The 17,447-nt window shown below is 42.1% G+C and overlaps 1 protein-coding gene across 1 annotated transcript in view; it reads right to left on the reverse strand.

Annotated features, from left to right (window-relative positions):
- The window catches only part of LOC140478433 (rho guanine nucleotide exchange factor 4-like), a 92,020-nt gene that overhangs the window by 10,260 nt on the left and 64,313 nt on the right, over positions 1-17,447 (reverse strand). The window contains exons 7-9 of the mRNA XM_072571698.1: positions 15,201-15,433; positions 13,048-13,177; positions 8,867-8,998 (exon numbers count right to left, since the gene is read on the reverse strand). Of these exons, the coding sequence (XP_072427799.1) occupies positions 8,867-8,998; positions 13,048-13,177; positions 15,201-15,433 (495 nt within the window). The remainder of the gene's footprint in view (positions 1-8,866; positions 8,999-13,047; positions 13,178-15,200; positions 15,434-17,447) is intronic.

The raw sequence follows: 17,447 nt of genomic DNA on the forward strand, positions 1-17,447 counted from the left end.
CCATGGAGAGGCAACCCATTCAATGGCTCCCTCATGCCTGTAAAATCATGGCAGGATACAGAAGAGTAGTGTAATGATTGTAACAAGGTCAGTCAGATAGACGTCAAAGAATATGAGTTCCCTGATTGGGCCTGTTAATCAATTGTCAGGTGTCCTGTTCACTCCGAGAGCTGACTCTGAGGAAGATGGATTAGTGTCAGGGATTCTCCATATGTTAATAAAGGGTGACTTGGACATGGTATACTGGCCTCTGTGGAGTTATTTCAGTGGTGATGAGAGAAAAGCACACTCCGGAAGAAATTCATGTGCAACAGTCAGCTTTGAGTTGGGTTCAGCATTTTTGTCATCATGCCATTGTTTGGGAGGCCTGACTCATTCGATTCTGACATCAAAGACTGGGCCCAGTATGTAGAAAGAATTTTTTTTTTGCTGGAAAATTTCATTGGAGCAGATGAGAAGCAACAAATAATTCCCTTGACAGCTTGTGGGCCCACAGCTTTTCAGGTTATTAGGAGCCTGACTTTCCCTGAAGCACCAGATACTAAAACCTTTCAAGAGTAGATGGATTTGGTTAAGGAATATTACAACTCCATACCTTCTCTATTCTGAGACTATCAGTTTTATTTGGCAATTTAAGAACCAGGGGAATCTGTATCGAGATTTTTGACGAGGTTAAGACAACTGGCAGAGGCATGTGACTTTGGTTTAATGCTTACTGAAATACAGAAAGACTGTTTGGTATGTGGGATTAATGATGTAACCATTCAAAAGCATCTACTAGCTGAAGCCCATCTGGACTTCAAACAGGCACCACAACTCGCTTTATTGTTGGGGAATGAGGCAAAAAGTTGCAGTTTATTCTGATGGAAATGGAGACCTCCACCTGTCCAGCTAAACTTGGGGAACATCACTTGAGTGTCAGCATTGCATAGCCTCACTCTGGACATGCCCTGAACACAGGGAGTCCTGGTCAGCCCACAGTAAAACCCCAAAACAAAGTCAAGCCTAGGCCAAACGGTTAAAGTTTTCTTCAGGATCTGGGCTGGAAAGCCATTGTGTTGCTGCCAGTATGCAGACTTGAGACAGCAAAAGAGTCCCACTAGATCTAAACTGAGTAAGAGAACTCATAGGCGGGTATCAAGGAGACTGCACACCATGGAAAGTCCATCTACATCTGGTTTCGAACAGTAGAATTGCTTAGCAACATCCAAATCAGAACCAATCAAAATAAACATCTGGTTAAATGGTCACCATTTCTAATGAAGATCGATACCAGCCACTTCAGTGATGACAAAAACAATCTTTAACAAACTTTGCTCTGGATTCCAACTCTGATTTTTGTGCAAAATCTCAGCTAGACTGAGAGGTTATACTAGGGAACCTTGGCAGATTAAGGATATAACTTTGGTTATGGTCTCTATGAGAAGTAGCTGGTTCAGTTCCCACTGACTATAGTAAAAGGCTTGGCCCCAAGCTTGATGTGGTGAAATTGGTTGAGATTCACCTCAACATTGGCTCAACATTTTTCGATTAGAAAATGGCTGCCTGAGTGAAGTCCAAATTAAAACACCAGAAGTTTTTAGGAAGTTCTAGGCACTATTAGAGGAGATAAGGTCACCTTGCGTGTCGACCAGGAAACAAATCCACGATTCTACAAGGCCATGCAGTACCATTTACCTACGGTAAAACTAGAGGCAGGAATCAGAAGGCTTGAAAATGAAAGAATCATCAAACCGGTTCAGTTTGCTGTAATACCGACTTTGAAGCCTAATGGGTCAGTTCGCTTTTGAGGGGATTTTAAATGAACGGTAAACAGCTTTTCACAGCTGGATCATTACCCTGTCCCTCACATAGAGGATGTATATGCAAAGCTGGCAGGGTCACTGTCTGTCACGAGGCTGGACATGAGCTATGCATACCTGCAATTACACTTAGACGGGAGTTCCCAGAAGTATGCTACAATTAATACCCATAAGGGTTGGTACCAATTTAAGAGGCTGCCATTTGGGTATCATCAGCCTGTGGAACTTCTCAGCAGATGATGGAGAGCATTTTACAAGATGTCCCCCTGGTCACCATTTGCATAGATGATGTGTTAATAAAAGGGAATAACAATAAGGAGCACTTAGAGAACTTGTATATGGTCCTTAGATGTTTCTCCCAGGCACATGCGTGCCTCAGAAGGGAAAAATGTGTATTCCAGGCACCCCAAATAAACCACTTGGGCTACAGTGTTGACAATACCAGGTTACACCCGTTGAGAGATAAAGGGCAATTAAAGGTGCTCCGGCTCCCATATCTGAACCAGAGTTGAGATCTTTCCTTGGGTTGGTGAATTATTATGGAAAGTCCATACATCACCTGGCCTCCATCCTGGCATCAACTCTTAAAAAAGGGTCAGCCTTGGAAAGGTCATGGCTAAGAAGTTGCTTTCAGGGAAGTGAAGATACAGCCATCATCCTCTAAGGTGCTGGCACACTATGATCCCAAGCGACATCTGGTATTAACATGCGATGCCTCCCTGTAGACCATAGGTGGTCAAATGGAGAGGAATGCCCGAACAGCATATGTATCCAGGACTTTGGCTAATGCAGACCAGAAATATGCCCAGATACAGAAGGAAGATTTGGCAGTCATTGTTGGAGTCTGGAAGTTCTAGCAATATGTTTAAGGATATAAATTTGTAATATCAGACCATAAAGCCTGCTAGGTCTACTTAATGAGCTGAAAAATGTGTTGCTGGAAATGCGCAGCAGGTCAGACAGCATCCAAGGAGCAGGAGATCGACGTTTCGGGCATAAGCCCTTCTTCAGGAATGAGGAAAGTGTGCCAAGCAGGCTAAGATAAAAGGTAGGGAGGAGGGACTTGAGGGAGGGGTGTTGGGAATGCGACAGGTGGAAGGAGGTTAAGGTGAGGGGGTGGGGGCAGAGAGGTGGGGAAGAAGATTGCAGGTCAAGAAGGCGGTGGGTCAGAGGATTGGGACTGAGATAAGGTGGGGGAGGGGAAATGAGGAAGCTGGAGAAATCTGCATTCATCCCTTGTGGTTGGAGGGTTCCTAGGCGGAAGATGAGGCGGTCTTCCTCCAGGCATTGTGTTGCCATGGTCTGGCGATGGAGGAGACCAAGGACCTGCATATCCTTGGTGGAGTGGGAGGGGGAATTACAGTGTTCAGCCATGAGGCTGTTGGATTGGTTGGTGCGGGTGTCCCAGAGGTGTTCTCTGAAACATTCCGCTAGTAGGTGGCCTGTCTCCCCAATGTAGAGGAGGCCACATCGGGTGCAGTGGATGCAGTAAATGATATGTGTGGAGGTGCAGGTGAATTTGTGACAGATATGGAAGGATCCCTTGGGGCCTTGGAGGTAAGTGAGGGGGGAGGTGTGGGCGTAAGTTTTGCATTACTTGCAGTTGCAGGGGAAGGTGCTGGGAGTGGAGGTTGGGTTGGTGGGGGGTGTGGACCTGATGAGGGAGTCGCGAAGGGAGTGGTCTTTCCAGAATGCTGATAGGGGAGGGGAGGGAATATATCCTTGGTGGTGGGTTCAGACATGGTTGGCGATGCTCTCCACCGCATCTCCTCCACTTTCCGCTCCTCCACCCTTGAGCCCCGCCCCTCCAATCGCCACCAGGACAGAACCCCACTGGTTCTCACCTACCACCCACCAACCTCCATATATATCGTATCATCCTTCGTCATTCCCGCCACCTCCAAACAGACCCCACCACCAAGGATAATTTTCCTCCCCTCCCCTCCCCTCCCCTATCAGCATTCCGGAAAGACCACTCCCTCCGTGACTCCCTCGTCAGGTCCACATCCCCCAGCAACCCAACCTCCACTCCCAGCACCTTCCCCTGCAACCGCAAGAAATACAAAACTTGTGCCCACACCTCCCCCCTCACTTCCCTCCAAGGCCCCAAGGGATCCTACCATATCCATCACAAATTCACCTGCACCTCCACACACATCATTTACTGCATCCGCTGCACCCGATGTGGCCTCCTCTACATTGGGGAGACAGGCCGCCTACTTGCGGAACGTTTCAGAGAACACCTCTGGGATGCCAGCAGCAACCAACCCAACTGCCCCGTGGTTGAACACATTAACTCCCCCTCCCACTCCACTAAGGACATGCAGGTCCTTGGCCTCCTTCATCGCAAACCATGGCAACACGACACCTGGAGGAAGTGTGCCTCATCTTCCACCTAGGAACCCTCCAACCACAAGGGATGAACTCAGATTTCTCCAGTTTCCTCATTTCCCCTCCCCCCACCTTATCTCAGTCCCAACCCTTGGACTCAGCACCGCCCTCTTGACCTGCAATCTTCTTCCCGACCTCTCCGCCCCCATCCCCTCTCCGGCCTATCACCCTCACCTTAACCTCCTTCCACCTATCGCTTTCCCAACGCCCCTCCCCCAACTCCCTCCTCCCTACCTTGTATCTTAGCCTGCTTGGCACATCTTCCTCATTCCTGAAGAAGGGCTCATGCCCGAAACATCAATTCTCCTGCTTCTTGGATGCTGCCTGACCTGCTGCGCATTTCCAGCAAAACATTTTTCAGCTCTGATCTCCAGCATCTGCAGTCCTCACTTTCTCCTAGGTCTACTTAATGAGATAAGCAAGTGCCACTCATAGCTTCAGGCCGAATTCAGCGGTGGGCTCTAATAGTAACTGCATACAATTACAAGTTGGAACACTGTCTGGGAGGCCAAGTAGAAAATGCAGATGCATTGAGCCACCTCCCGCTGGCAGATACACCACTGGAAGAGTCCATAATGGTTTTAAATTTTCTGGGCAGACTTCCAGTCACAGCTGACAAAATCAGGCTTTGGACACAGGAAGATCCGATCTTGACAAAACTAAAATAGCTGATGGTGATGGGGGAAACTGAAGGGTCTTCACACCAAGAAACCAGATGACTGTAGAGGATGGTGTTCTATTACAGGGAAACAAAGATGGTTATCCTGCGCAAGGGCCACTGCCAGATACTGGCTGAACTCTACCAGGGTCATCCAGGTGTTTCCAAAATGAAGAGATTGGCAAGATGTTATGTCTGGTGGCCAGGATTGGATGCAGACATAGCCATGGTGGTAGGGCAGTACCCAGCTTACCAACAAGGACAAAACTTACCACCAGCAGCAAGTTTTTTTTTAATTTAAAAAATGTACTTTAATCATAAATTATTTTTATATCTATAAAATTGGTGATGCCATACATACGTATACATTCCATTTCTTAACATACAGAGATTGGAATTAATCATTCGTATATACAGGTCTGTATGTTTACCATCCATATATTTAGCTGAGGTGTCAGCAGAGCCCACTTACTGAGTGGGCCCCATGTTCTTCTTTGGCTGGCAGACGTTACACGGTGGTCTTTCCCCACCGCTTCTTGGCGGCACCTGCCCCAAGCTTTAGCGCATCCCTCAACACGTAGTCCTGGACCTTGGAATGTGCCAGTCCGCAACACTCAGTCAGTGTCAGCTCCTTCACCTGGAAGATCAACAGTTTTTGGACAGACCAAAGAGCGTCTTTGACCGAGTTGATGATCCTCCAGACACAGTTGATGTTAGTCTTGGTGTGCGACCCGGGTAACAGACCGTGGAGCATGGAGTCCCGCGTCATGGAGCTGCTCGGGACAAACCTTGACAAACATCACTGCATTCTTCTCCAGACTTCCTTTGCATAGGCACATTCCAGAAGGAGGTGTGTGACAGTCTCATCCTCCCCGCAGCCGCTTCGAGGGCAGCTTGTGGTGCGGCAGAGATTCCAGGCATGCATAAAGGATCTCACAGGCAGAGCCCTTCTCACCACCAACCAAGCCATGTCTTGGTGCTTGTTGGAAAGTTCTGGTGATGAGGCATTCTGCCAAATGACTTTGACAGTCTGCCCAAGGAACGGCTCAACAGGATCCACCCTCTCCTTTTCCCAAAGGGTCTCAAGGACATTATGTGCTGACCACTTCCTGATGGACTTGTGGTCAAAGGTGTTTCTACCATCAGCAGCATCTCCACTTCATGGGAATGGCAGAGTAAACCCTGCACTCAATTGCACATCAACTATGCAGGCCCTTGCATGCGCTCAGTGTTCTTAGACATTGTGGACATCTACTCAAAGTGCATCGAGTTCATTCAGCAGACACAAGGACAATGATAGAAAAACTATGCACAACCTTTGCATTATACGGACTCCTGAAAATGTTGATCACAGATAATAGGCCATTGTTTACCAGCAGGGATTTTAAATATTTCCTAAGGTCCAATGGGTTTCGACATATAAGGACAACTCCGTACTGTCCAACTGTCCATCATCCATTATGTGACAGAAGGAGCAGTCCAAACTTCAAAGGCAAGCCTAAGAAAAAGCCTACAGCTTCACTAGATGCAAAACGGTCTCAGTTCCTATTTGATTATAGGCCCACTGCTCATGCAAAATCAAGGATAGCTCCAACAGAGTTGCTAATGGAGAGAAGATTCCACACCAGTTAAAATCTGATCTTCCCAGACATAGGGGAGAGGGGGAAACAGCATGAGGAAAGCCAGTGCCAAACTCCAGAGTCCATGAAGCAAAAGAGACAGTTTACTTCATGAAAGGAAATTTGTCGGAACTAGGGGATTAACTCTGCATGGATAAGAGGCATTGTCGCCACGAGGTCAGGTCCAGCGATGTATAAATTTTGAGTAGGGGCAACAGTCCTGACCATGTGAGAGTTTCAAACTCACAAATAGAGTGGGAGCAAAATGCACTTGGCTCCTCAACAGCCTTTCTGACTGTTCCAGAACTCACGCTTTCTCCCTGTGCATAAAGCTTTGAGGATATGTCAGAATCTGAAATGGACATGGCAGTGTCGCCACTTCAACACCTTTGCCACCAATAAACATTGAACATTACAGCACAGTACAGGACCTTCGGCCCTCAATGTGCCGATCTGTGAAACCAGTTCGAAGCCCATCTAACCTACACTATTCCATTCTCGTCCATATGTCTATCCAATGACCACTTAAATTCCCGTAAAGTTGGCAAGCCTACTACTTTTGCAGGCAGTGCATTCCACTCTCCCCCCCCCCCCCCCCCAACCCACTACTCTCTGTGTAAAGAACCTTCCTCTGACATCTGTCCTATATCTATCACCCCTCAATTTGAAGCTATGCCACCTCGTGCTAGCTGTCACCATCCAAGGAAAAGGCTCTCAACACTACCCCTGTTCTGTTCTGGGTTCCTGCTTTTCTCAACATCCAATGCCTTTCACTATTTTGCAAGCTTATATATGTCACATACATGATAAGTTCTCAACTGAGTGAAAGCAAGTTTTTAATTTACATTAGTTGATGCTATTTCTGGCACTTTAGAGTAATTCCTCACTGTCACAACATTGTTGACATGTTTCTATCTGACATTGTGTGTTATGGCTAATTGTCTGAAAAAATGATTCTAAGTAATTCGTGGCATCCAGATTTATTTGAGAAGACATATGTGATATGTCCAATGTGATAGTGACAGGGCGTAATTGGCTCTTCTCACCATCAATGGGAGTGCCATCGTTCAGGAGCAGTGGATAGTGTATAATTGAAGATTTCCTAATGAGATTCGAGGGTATAGTTTGGAACTTCTTTTGAGATTTACTGTGTTGAATTTTCTCATCTTTCATTGAAAGTTTACTATTGCTTCTTTTGAGATAGTCCACTTGAGATTAAAGAGGCATAGCTGATTTTTTGGAGTCTATTAGGACCTCAACACTCCTGCCCTATCAGCTGGCACTGTGGCTCAATGGTTAGCACTGCTGCCTCACAGCACCAGGCACCCGGGTTCAATTCTAGTCTCAGGTAACTGTGTGGAGTTTGCACATTCTCCCCGTGTCTGCATGGGTTTCCTCCAGAGGCTCCGATTTCCTCCCACAGTCCAAAGGTGTGCAGGTTAGGGTGAACTGGCCATGCTAGATTGCCTATAGTGTTCAGGGATGTGTAGGTTAGGTGCATTTGTCAGGGGTAAATATAGGGTAGGGAAATGGGTCTGGGAGGGTTACTCTTAGGAGGGTCGGTGTGGACTTGTTGGGCCGAAGGGCATGTTTCCATGCTGTAGGGATTCTACCCAACCCAACACAATCTAACTGCCACTGCCACCTTTACCACCCTCACCAACTAATTTCCCACCTCAAATACTTCAATGAGAGAGGCAGGCAAAACTGGAGCTTTTGATTGGGAGAACTAGATAGAGAGTTGTAATCTCTTTACACAGAGTGTAGTGAGGAGGCCAGAGGATAAATTCCCATCATTGGATGTTTGCTCATCATTCCTACCCCCGTATGTGACTGCATTTAAATAAATGAGGAAGGCTTTTCTGGTGATTGACCAACTTTGATGTTCATTCACATTAACCCAGCTTCTTTACCTTCTGCCTAGCTCAGCACTGTTTACCTTAACCTTTATGGGGATTGCCTGCAGAGAAGCATATTCCTGGTGACCAATGCTCCCTGTGAGCTGTACAGCCATGCAACTGCTTGGAAATCCACCACATTATCCTTCACCATATGAATGCCACTCTTGATTAAGTATACCATGCACAAAACTCAGAGGTCCAAGCAGGAACAACTAAAATGAGAGGTAACATTGCTGGTGACCCATTGTCCAAATTCTAATCACCAGCATCAATAGCCTAAAGCTTCATTGTAGAACGTGTATTTTAAAGCTATAAAAATGTTTTGCAAACTAACACAAATAACATGCAGATGACAGAAAAGGTGAACCACATTTGCATCCCTAAAAGACTCAAAATCTTCTAAACCCCTCTACAAATTTTTATGACTATTCATAAGTAACACTGATGGACAGAATTTGCTCTTAAGCAAAGATTATTGCCTGGCTGTGATTTTACCTTCTTACATAAGATTGCTTGATGGTCAAAGAGGAAGACTATCATGTCTTTGCTCTTGCCTTGTGGCTTCATGATCACAATTAATTCACCACTTTGGATTAGTTCAGAGCTACGTTCCGTAAGATCTTCTCCCTAACAGAAATAAATCTATGAGGACCACTTTCCCATTATAGTTAGCACACAACATGTCATTTTACATTGAAGAATAGAGACTGAATCAACCAAAGGTTTCAACTAAATGCATATTATACAGGAGAAAGTTTGTAAAATGATTTTGAATTATTTGTATGATTTTTTTTCAAAATAGTAGGGTCTAAATTCAAGGATATATTGTCAATGTTAACTCTAGTGCTGACATAAAGTCTTACAAGTCATGAATGTGAGGTATGAATTGCATCTCTGTCTCTCGCAGGCTTTTTCCTCTGGATGAAATGGTTGTTGGCAATCACCAACAATTTTATCATCATTGCTAAGTAAAAAGTGAAGCATTAATTGGAAAATAAGGAGCCAATGTGAATGTGTGAGAAAGTGATTGATGGCTGAGGAAAATACGGATGCCTGAGGTTGCAATGTTTTGGTATTTATGAAGAAGGAATGCAATGTAATAATTAATTAAACAGGTGTCAAAAGCATGGCTAAGAATTTCAGTGGCACAATGATCAAAGGTAGAGAATATTTAATAGGATTAGGCTTTCTCGACAATATTCAAGCTCCAGCGGGATACCAAGGTTAACATCTCTTTATTTACTCTGGGGAAGTGGTAGGAGAGGGAATTGAAGCATCGACAATTGATCACAGTTTGTGTTAATGGCCTAAAACAAAGCTTTGATATTCCCAGTGTTAAGACTTGAAGGATGTTGTGACACATCCATGTTTTGATCTCAGTAAGACAGTCTGGTGACACGGTGTCAGTTACCAGATTAGGAGACACAGTGGAGGAATAGAACTAAAGTGAAATAGCATATTAGGTAAAGAAACAGGTCGATAGAAGTAACGTGACAGACATTGAAAGGGATATTTCAACAAACACAGATCGCATTCATTCCAACAAGAAAGAAAAAGTCCAAGGAAAGGACCCACTATCCAAGGTTAAATAAAACATTTAAAAGTAATACCAAGCCAGAAGAAAAAGCATGTAATTATGCATAGAACTGTGGCCAGTCAGAAGATTGGGCAGTTTATTTTAAAATAAACAATTGGCTAAAAAGTTATGAAAGCACAGCGGTGTAAAAAAACACTTAGTAATAGTTACTACAAATACTTAATAAAGAACAGTTAATAGAATGAATGGGGGTCTGAGAAAAAAGTGAGTTTGATAAATTTATAATGGAAAATGAGGAAATGGCAAATGAATTGACAAGATATTTTGAACTAGGTTTCACAATAGGGGACCTAGCAACATCGCAGAAATAGCTATAAAACAGAAAATGGAAGGGAAGGAGGAACTCAAAAAAATTACAGTCATTGGGGAAATGGTACTGAGAAATTAGTTGTGTCTGCAAGGTTAAAATATCCCCCAGCACCCTGATGGACCTCATCCTAGGCATTAAAAGAAGTGACTAGTTAGACAGTTAATGCAATGGTAATTTTTTAATTACCTGGATTTTGGGATAATTCCATTAGAATGGGAAATAGGAAGTGTAAGTCCTTTATTGAAAAAGGAGGGAGGCAGAAAGGAGAAAACTACAAGCCAATAGTTGAACATCTGTCAAAAGGAAAAAGGGGAATCATTCTCTCTACCATACATAGACTTCCAGAAGGCATTTTATAAGGTGCTACATCAAAGGTCGTTGTAGAAAGTAGAAGCTCATGGTGTAAAGATAATATTTGATATGGATAGGAAATTCTCTGGCTAATAGGTGCCGAGAGTATGTGTAAATGGGTCATTTTCTGGTTGACAAATTGTGTCACATTCCAGTGCTATGGCCTCAATATATTTCAATTTCTACGAGTGATTTGGATGAAAGGACAGGGAATAAGGACAGAAGAACATCTCATCTTCTGCCTTGGGACCCTCCAACCATACGGCATTAACGTCGACTTCACCAGTTTCATCATCTCCCCTCCCCCTACCTTATCCAACCCTCCAACTCAGCACCATCCTCTTGAACTGTCCGACCTGTCCATCTTCCTTCCCACCAATCTGCTCCTCCCTCCCCCCAACCTATTACCATTACCCCCCACCTGCATCTCTCTCTCTCGCCTTTCCAACTACCTTCTTTATCTCTCAGCCCCCTTGCCCCCCCACATTGCATTCCCGATGAAGGGTTTATGCCCAAAATGTCGATTCTCCTGCTCCATGGTTGCTGCCTGACCTGCTGTGCTTTTCCCGTGCCAATAACACAATAATAAATGGGAAAGGTATGAAGACAACATCAGGACACTGCAAAAGGGTGTGGTTAACTGAATCGGTAAAGGTGTGGCAAATGAAGCATATTGTAGGAAAATGCGAAACTGTCCTTTTTGGCAGAAAGAATTGGAAATAAACATATTATGTATGAGAGATAAGAGATTGCAGAGCTCTGGAATGCAGAGGTGTCTGGACATCCTAGTGTGAAAATCATATGAAGATATAGAAGGTATTAAGTAAAGCTAGTAGAATGGTATTTATTGTAAGGGGTGCTGAATACAAAAATAGATGTGAGGCTTCACTTATATAGGTCATTCTTGAGAACATATCTAGAGTTCTGTGCAATGTATTGATCTTTTTTTTAAGGAAGAAGGTAAATGTGTTGGAAACACTTCAGTGAGCATTTATTAGATTAATATCTGGAATAGGCAAACTGTCTTGTGAGGGAAAATTGGTTTGTATCTGCTGGCATTTAGAAGAATAGGAGATGCTTTATTCAAGGCAAAGTGGTTCCACAGAAGTCTTCAAAAGGTGCATTTGGAAAATATGTTTACAGGATCTAGTTGGCTGATGGATGCATCATAATTATGTTAAAATTTACAGTCTTCAGATCTGTGGGAATTAAGATAGTGACTATAACAGTAGTAAAAATAGATGTAGCATTGAAGAATGGTAAATTTGCAAATTAATGAGAGATCTAATGTAAAGGTTTTGTGAGTATGGGAAGGCAAAGCAATGTGATTGGTATTAGATGGTGAAGAAGACTTTTCAATGATTAGAGTTTGGGGGTGATTGACTGAGTCACTCTGCATCTGTGTAAAGAATCTTTTGTAATAGCGAGAGTGACTGTCGGAGGTAAAAGAAATGAAAGGAGAGGGGATTGGTTGAAGTTAATAAATGTTTGCAACAACAATTGATGTTGAGGTAAAAGATGGATGTCAGGGTTACCAAGTTGACATGAGCCTTCATAGGAACATGAAATGGAGTTTACAAGGTTGACTGAAAGGATAGTTAGCGAAAGGTGATGAAAGGTGTGATTTGGTGATAGTTATAACTTTGTGACTGGTGCCATGTTGGAATGTTAAATGTTGGAAGGTACACCGATTCAGTATGCTTGAGGATAAGAATAAAATATGGGACACATGCCATGTTTAAGTGATGATTAGTATATCAATAGTTCTTCCTTTGGTAAGTTTGTGTATTTGCAAAGGTTTTATTCAGTTTGTCAAGATGGAGGGAAGCAGTCAATAGGAGCAAAGGTGAAGGCCTTGAAAGAGTTGAGTAGGATAAGGAAAAGTTAGACGTGACTCTGAGGAATGTGCTGGATGAGATTTTCACCTGGAGTAACAGTGATTGTGAGAGTCAAATGCCATTTTCCAAAACAAATGATAGCGAAAGGCAACAGAAGCCAGGGGATCATTGGGAAGGTCTTAATTCTTAGGTGGTGCTAACAAGGATGATACATATAAGGAGCAATCGGGGCAGCTATATTATCTGAGAGAAGGCATTGATTGATTGATGTTAAGCAAGTGGGAAGCAAATGAATGATGAACATGCAGTTTTTAGTCCTTGATTCAGTCAGGACTGAAAAAAATTGAAGAAGTGTTATTACAGATTATGAAATTAGATTAATGTAGATTCATGTATATAAAGATATTGATTAATGCGCACAATAATCTCAATGAAAATGAAAATAAATGCATTCCTATAGTATTAGTTATATACTAATTTATAAAAGGGAAATAACAAAATTAATCTTACTCAAGAGAAGGGATTAAAAAGTAGAGAAGATTAGGAGGAGCAAGATTTATTGACTCATCCCAGTTAGTACCTTCCAGTTCATAACGGTATTCTGCCACCTTGGGAGCTTTTCAAGATTTTCAATTCGTCTCTTGCGTTCATTAATCACATTGGCAATATTCTTCATTGCTGTTGTGGCAGAACCTACGTTTTTGTAATCCCTCAATGAATAGAGAAGTGACAATTAGCATATTGTATGTCTCAGATGTTGAAAGTATTTTTATATTTATGGATAATGTGAAAAAATGGACGATATTGAACTGTTTGGACACTTTCTGATGTCACATCTTTTCAGAAATGAAGTCTACCTTTTAATTTGTGCAGTGATCTACCTGCTGATTACTGACTTTCAGCTAGTTAAGAGTTGAGTGTTGATGCCCTTAATTGCTGGAAAGCTCAGCTTTGTAAAAATATACTTTGGGGGCCTATATGCAGGTGATTGCCTAACAAAGCTTTTCTGTTTTCAGAGACTTAGACCTAGAAAGAAAGAAAACTTCAGAAGCTGCAAATCCTTTTCTGTCTCTCTAAATTGAAGTTCATAGAAATCTGAGAAATGTTTCTAAATATCAGTACTTCTGAATACTTTATAAACACTGAAAAGCTGAACTGTGACCGCTTTCCAAAGATATGGATCAGGCTTGATTTCATTTTGGAACTGAAGACCTTCATCAGTCAATAACTATCAAGCATTTGCTATCGATGACAAGAAACCTAATGGACTCTCAGAATTCATCAAATTCTATCCTTTGTTTTTGGACCTATGACCAACAGAGGTTTACTTTTGACCCTTTTTCACATTAAATTAACTGCAGAGTCTGTGGTCTTTTGTGTTGTGTGTCTGTATGAGATTAAAAGGATATAATTTTAATCCCAAATTATAATTTAGATATTAACCATTGTTTTACACTTGCTTTTAGAGATAGGTTTTGCTTTATAATAAACAGATTATTTTGAGTTCCTTTTAAAAGCCACATGAAAGTCACTTTTATCCTGGATAGTAGTACAAAAGGACAAAAAAAAAATTGGCAGCTGTTTTGGTGATTGAATCAAAGCTTTTATCCAAATGGTGAGCCTGGGAATTGTGGGGCTTGATTGTAATAAACATTTTGAAAAACAAATTGAGTGACAACAGTGAGGTAGACAATTACCTTTACATCTACTGCACAACAATGCCCGGAATATTGAGAAACTAAACAAAGCAGTGTCAAATTTGACTAATTTAGTTTGGACTTGCGTTGGCAGATCATGGGAATTGGCACTGGTGTAACACTTTCAGTCTTTGGAATAGTATAAATCATGTTGTTCAGTACAATGAAGATTTTCATCAATGTACGGCATTTGATTTTTTAATACTTTGCTTTGATAAAATCTGCTTGGTTCAATTGAAGATGTAAGTGATCAGGAATGCCAACATTGCTTTGCTGAATGCATCCAATGATTGTGGTCAGTTCATATTTGTTAAATAAAGCCTGAGCTACAGTAGACAATCCAGTCACTTCAAAGGTAAAGGCATGATTTTTGGTATTTGTCATTTTTTAAAATTCATTGCCGAGGTAACAATAAAAGCCACTGATCAAATGAATCTTTATTAATCAGTTGATCTACAGGTTCCCAAGCTGTGAGACTGGTAAGCACAAGCCAAACATGATTTTGAGCCTGTTGCTTTGAAATGAACAGGTCTGGCCTGTTGGATAATGGTAAATCCCATTATATTAATGCATTGTGCACATTGTCAGTGATGACTGTTGATGAGTATATTTAGAACCAGAAACGAGCTTGTATTGCTCTGTGAATTGCCCTCTCCTACCCCCCATGTGAATAATCAATAAGAGATTGTTGCTCACCAGCATGAGGATAGATTTGCCTTTTTATTTAACAACCTCAGCATAATCTCTTTAAATGGCCTGCACTGTCTTTCATCCATTGGTCATCTCTGAGAGCACCTTGACCTTAAGGCTGAGGTCATATATGATTATGTGGTAAAAATGGAACATCTTACTGTTCCTTTTTAGAAGTTCCATCCAATGTTGTGAAAATAAGCAAAATAATAGGACAGATTTAAATGATCGTTCATAAAATTGGATTGAGAATCAAAAACCTAGCTGTTAGATTGAATACAAAATTGATTACATGGGACTATTCCTTCTGCTATGATAATAGACTAATGAGCATTTTGATGCTTACATGTGACAGGATTCGGTGGCCTTTTGTAGCTCCATCAGCTGCAACGGGTATTTACAAATTTTCTGCACTGGCATTATCAGAAAAGCATCCAGTGAAAGTTTCAACATGTGCTGGTGCAGTCGGCAGGTCTCAAAAAATAAGGCATAATCTTGTATCTTCATGAGTTTACTGACTTCTGAGGCAGCATAAGGGTGGTTGTTGCAGTAATCAGAATAGATCAGGAAACCTTGAGCCTGCAAAACCAAGAAGAAAGTAACAAACCAAGGCAAACTCAATTAAAGGAAAAATCTTAGTTGTTTGCATTTAGTGTTGAGACAAACTAAGTGTGAACGAAATGCAGTCTTGCTGTACACTACAAAGTTGGTTACATAGTGTAATTTGGCCTTCACTGCATATACTTGGTACTTTCTGATGTCTCTGAGAGATTCTTAAAATTGATACATTGTGACGTGTTTGATCAAACTGAAGCAGTAAGAACAGAGTATATTTAAATTTTTGCTTTTCTTTTCAACTTACAGAGATCAAAGTCTTGACAATATTATTTTACCAAGGGTTTCATATAAGCTATAAGCTCCTAGCTATTTCCAGCTGCAACTCCTGTCACTTAAATTGAGTTAAATTTTAAAACTGAAGTGAGCAGACAGTGAGATGTAAGTCAGCCGTTCTGTGTCATACATGATTTACATTTCCTTATTGTCTTGTTTTGAGTGAGACAAAGCCCTGTACTTTTTATTTACTGTTAAGATGGAATTTGCAATGAATAAAAGTAAAGCCAATTTCTCACATTATTGTTCTGTATATGTGACTGATTGGAAACTTCTAAGCAAAGAAAAGTACGTTTTGCTAGCGCCTCCCTGAAACTGCACTTGATCAAACATGGCATCATGGAACCCAGGCAAAACTGGAGTAAATAGAAACTCCCTGCTGTTGGGAGTTATATCTGCCATGTAGGAAGGCGGTTGTGGTTGTTGGGGGTCAGTCACCTCAGCTCCAGTACACCTCTGCAGGAGTTGGTCAGGTGAGTGTCTCATGCCAAATCGTCTGCAGTTGTTTCATCAACGGCCCCTCCCTCTATCATAAGGTCAGAAGTGAGGGTGTTCACTGATGGGTGCACTTTTAGCATTACTCATGACTCCTTAGATTCTGGAATTTGTTGAAATATTCCTATTTGTCTGGATGAGTACAGCTCCAATAAGACACAAGAAGCAAATGCAGCAAGACCTGAGCAATATCCATGTTTGGGCTGACAATGACAATAAGCATTCATGCCATACAAATGCCAGCCAGTGACCATCTCCAATAAGTGACGATCTAACCTTGACATTACCTTCATTGAATCACTCACTATCAATATCTGAGGGTTACCACTGACCAGAAAATGAACTGGACTAGCCTTATAAATATCATGGCTTCAAGAGCAAGTCAGAGGATAGGAATCTTGCTTCAAGTAACTCACCTCCTGACTTCCCACATCCTATCCACCATTTACAATGCACAATTCAGGAGTATGTTGAAATATTCCCACTTGCCTGGATGTGTGCAGTTCCAACAAGACACAAGAGGCTTGACACCATTCAGTACAAAGAAGCCTGCATCATTGGTATAATATCTAAACATTCAGTACCTCTGCTATCAATATCAGTAGTAACTACAAAGATGCACTGCAGAAGGTCACTAAGGATAACACCATCAGATGCTTGAGAACATCATCATCTGCAAGTTCCCCTCTAAGCCATTCACCAACCTGATATGGAAGTACATCACTGTTCCTTCAGTGTTGTTGGGTCAACATCCTGGAGCTCCTTTCCTAACAGCATTGTATGTGAACCTCAAAGCAAATGGGCTGTGATGGTTGAAGAAAGTAGTCACCACCACTTTCTCAAGGACAATTCAGGATGAATAACAAATGCTGGCCCAGCAAGCAATGCCCACATCCCATGAGTGAATTAAAAGCATGGAATAAACTCACTGCTGCATGAAACCAAACCAAAAGAAAAAAATGGATTCTTGATAATCCAAGACGGAGGATGGGAAAAAGTTGTGGTGGTAAGAGCTGCTCCTTTTTGGAGGTATTTTAAGTGTTGGAGGTGATTTCAGGAGCAGCAATTACTATATTTTATGCTTTTGCATTATTTTGGAACTTTGGGAAAAAAGTCAACACAACGACACTTTTAAAAGGAAGACATACAGATAAAGGCATTGAGCACATGGTCAGGAGGAAGAGAGAGAAAGAAACCTACACTGCTA

Source organism: Chiloscyllium punctatum, chromosome 6 (assembly GCF_047496795.1).
Source record: "Chiloscyllium punctatum isolate Juve2018m chromosome 6, sChiPun1.3, whole genome shotgun sequence".
Lineage (NCBI taxonomy): Eukaryota > Metazoa > Chordata > Chondrichthyes > Orectolobiformes > Hemiscylliidae > Chiloscyllium > Chiloscyllium punctatum.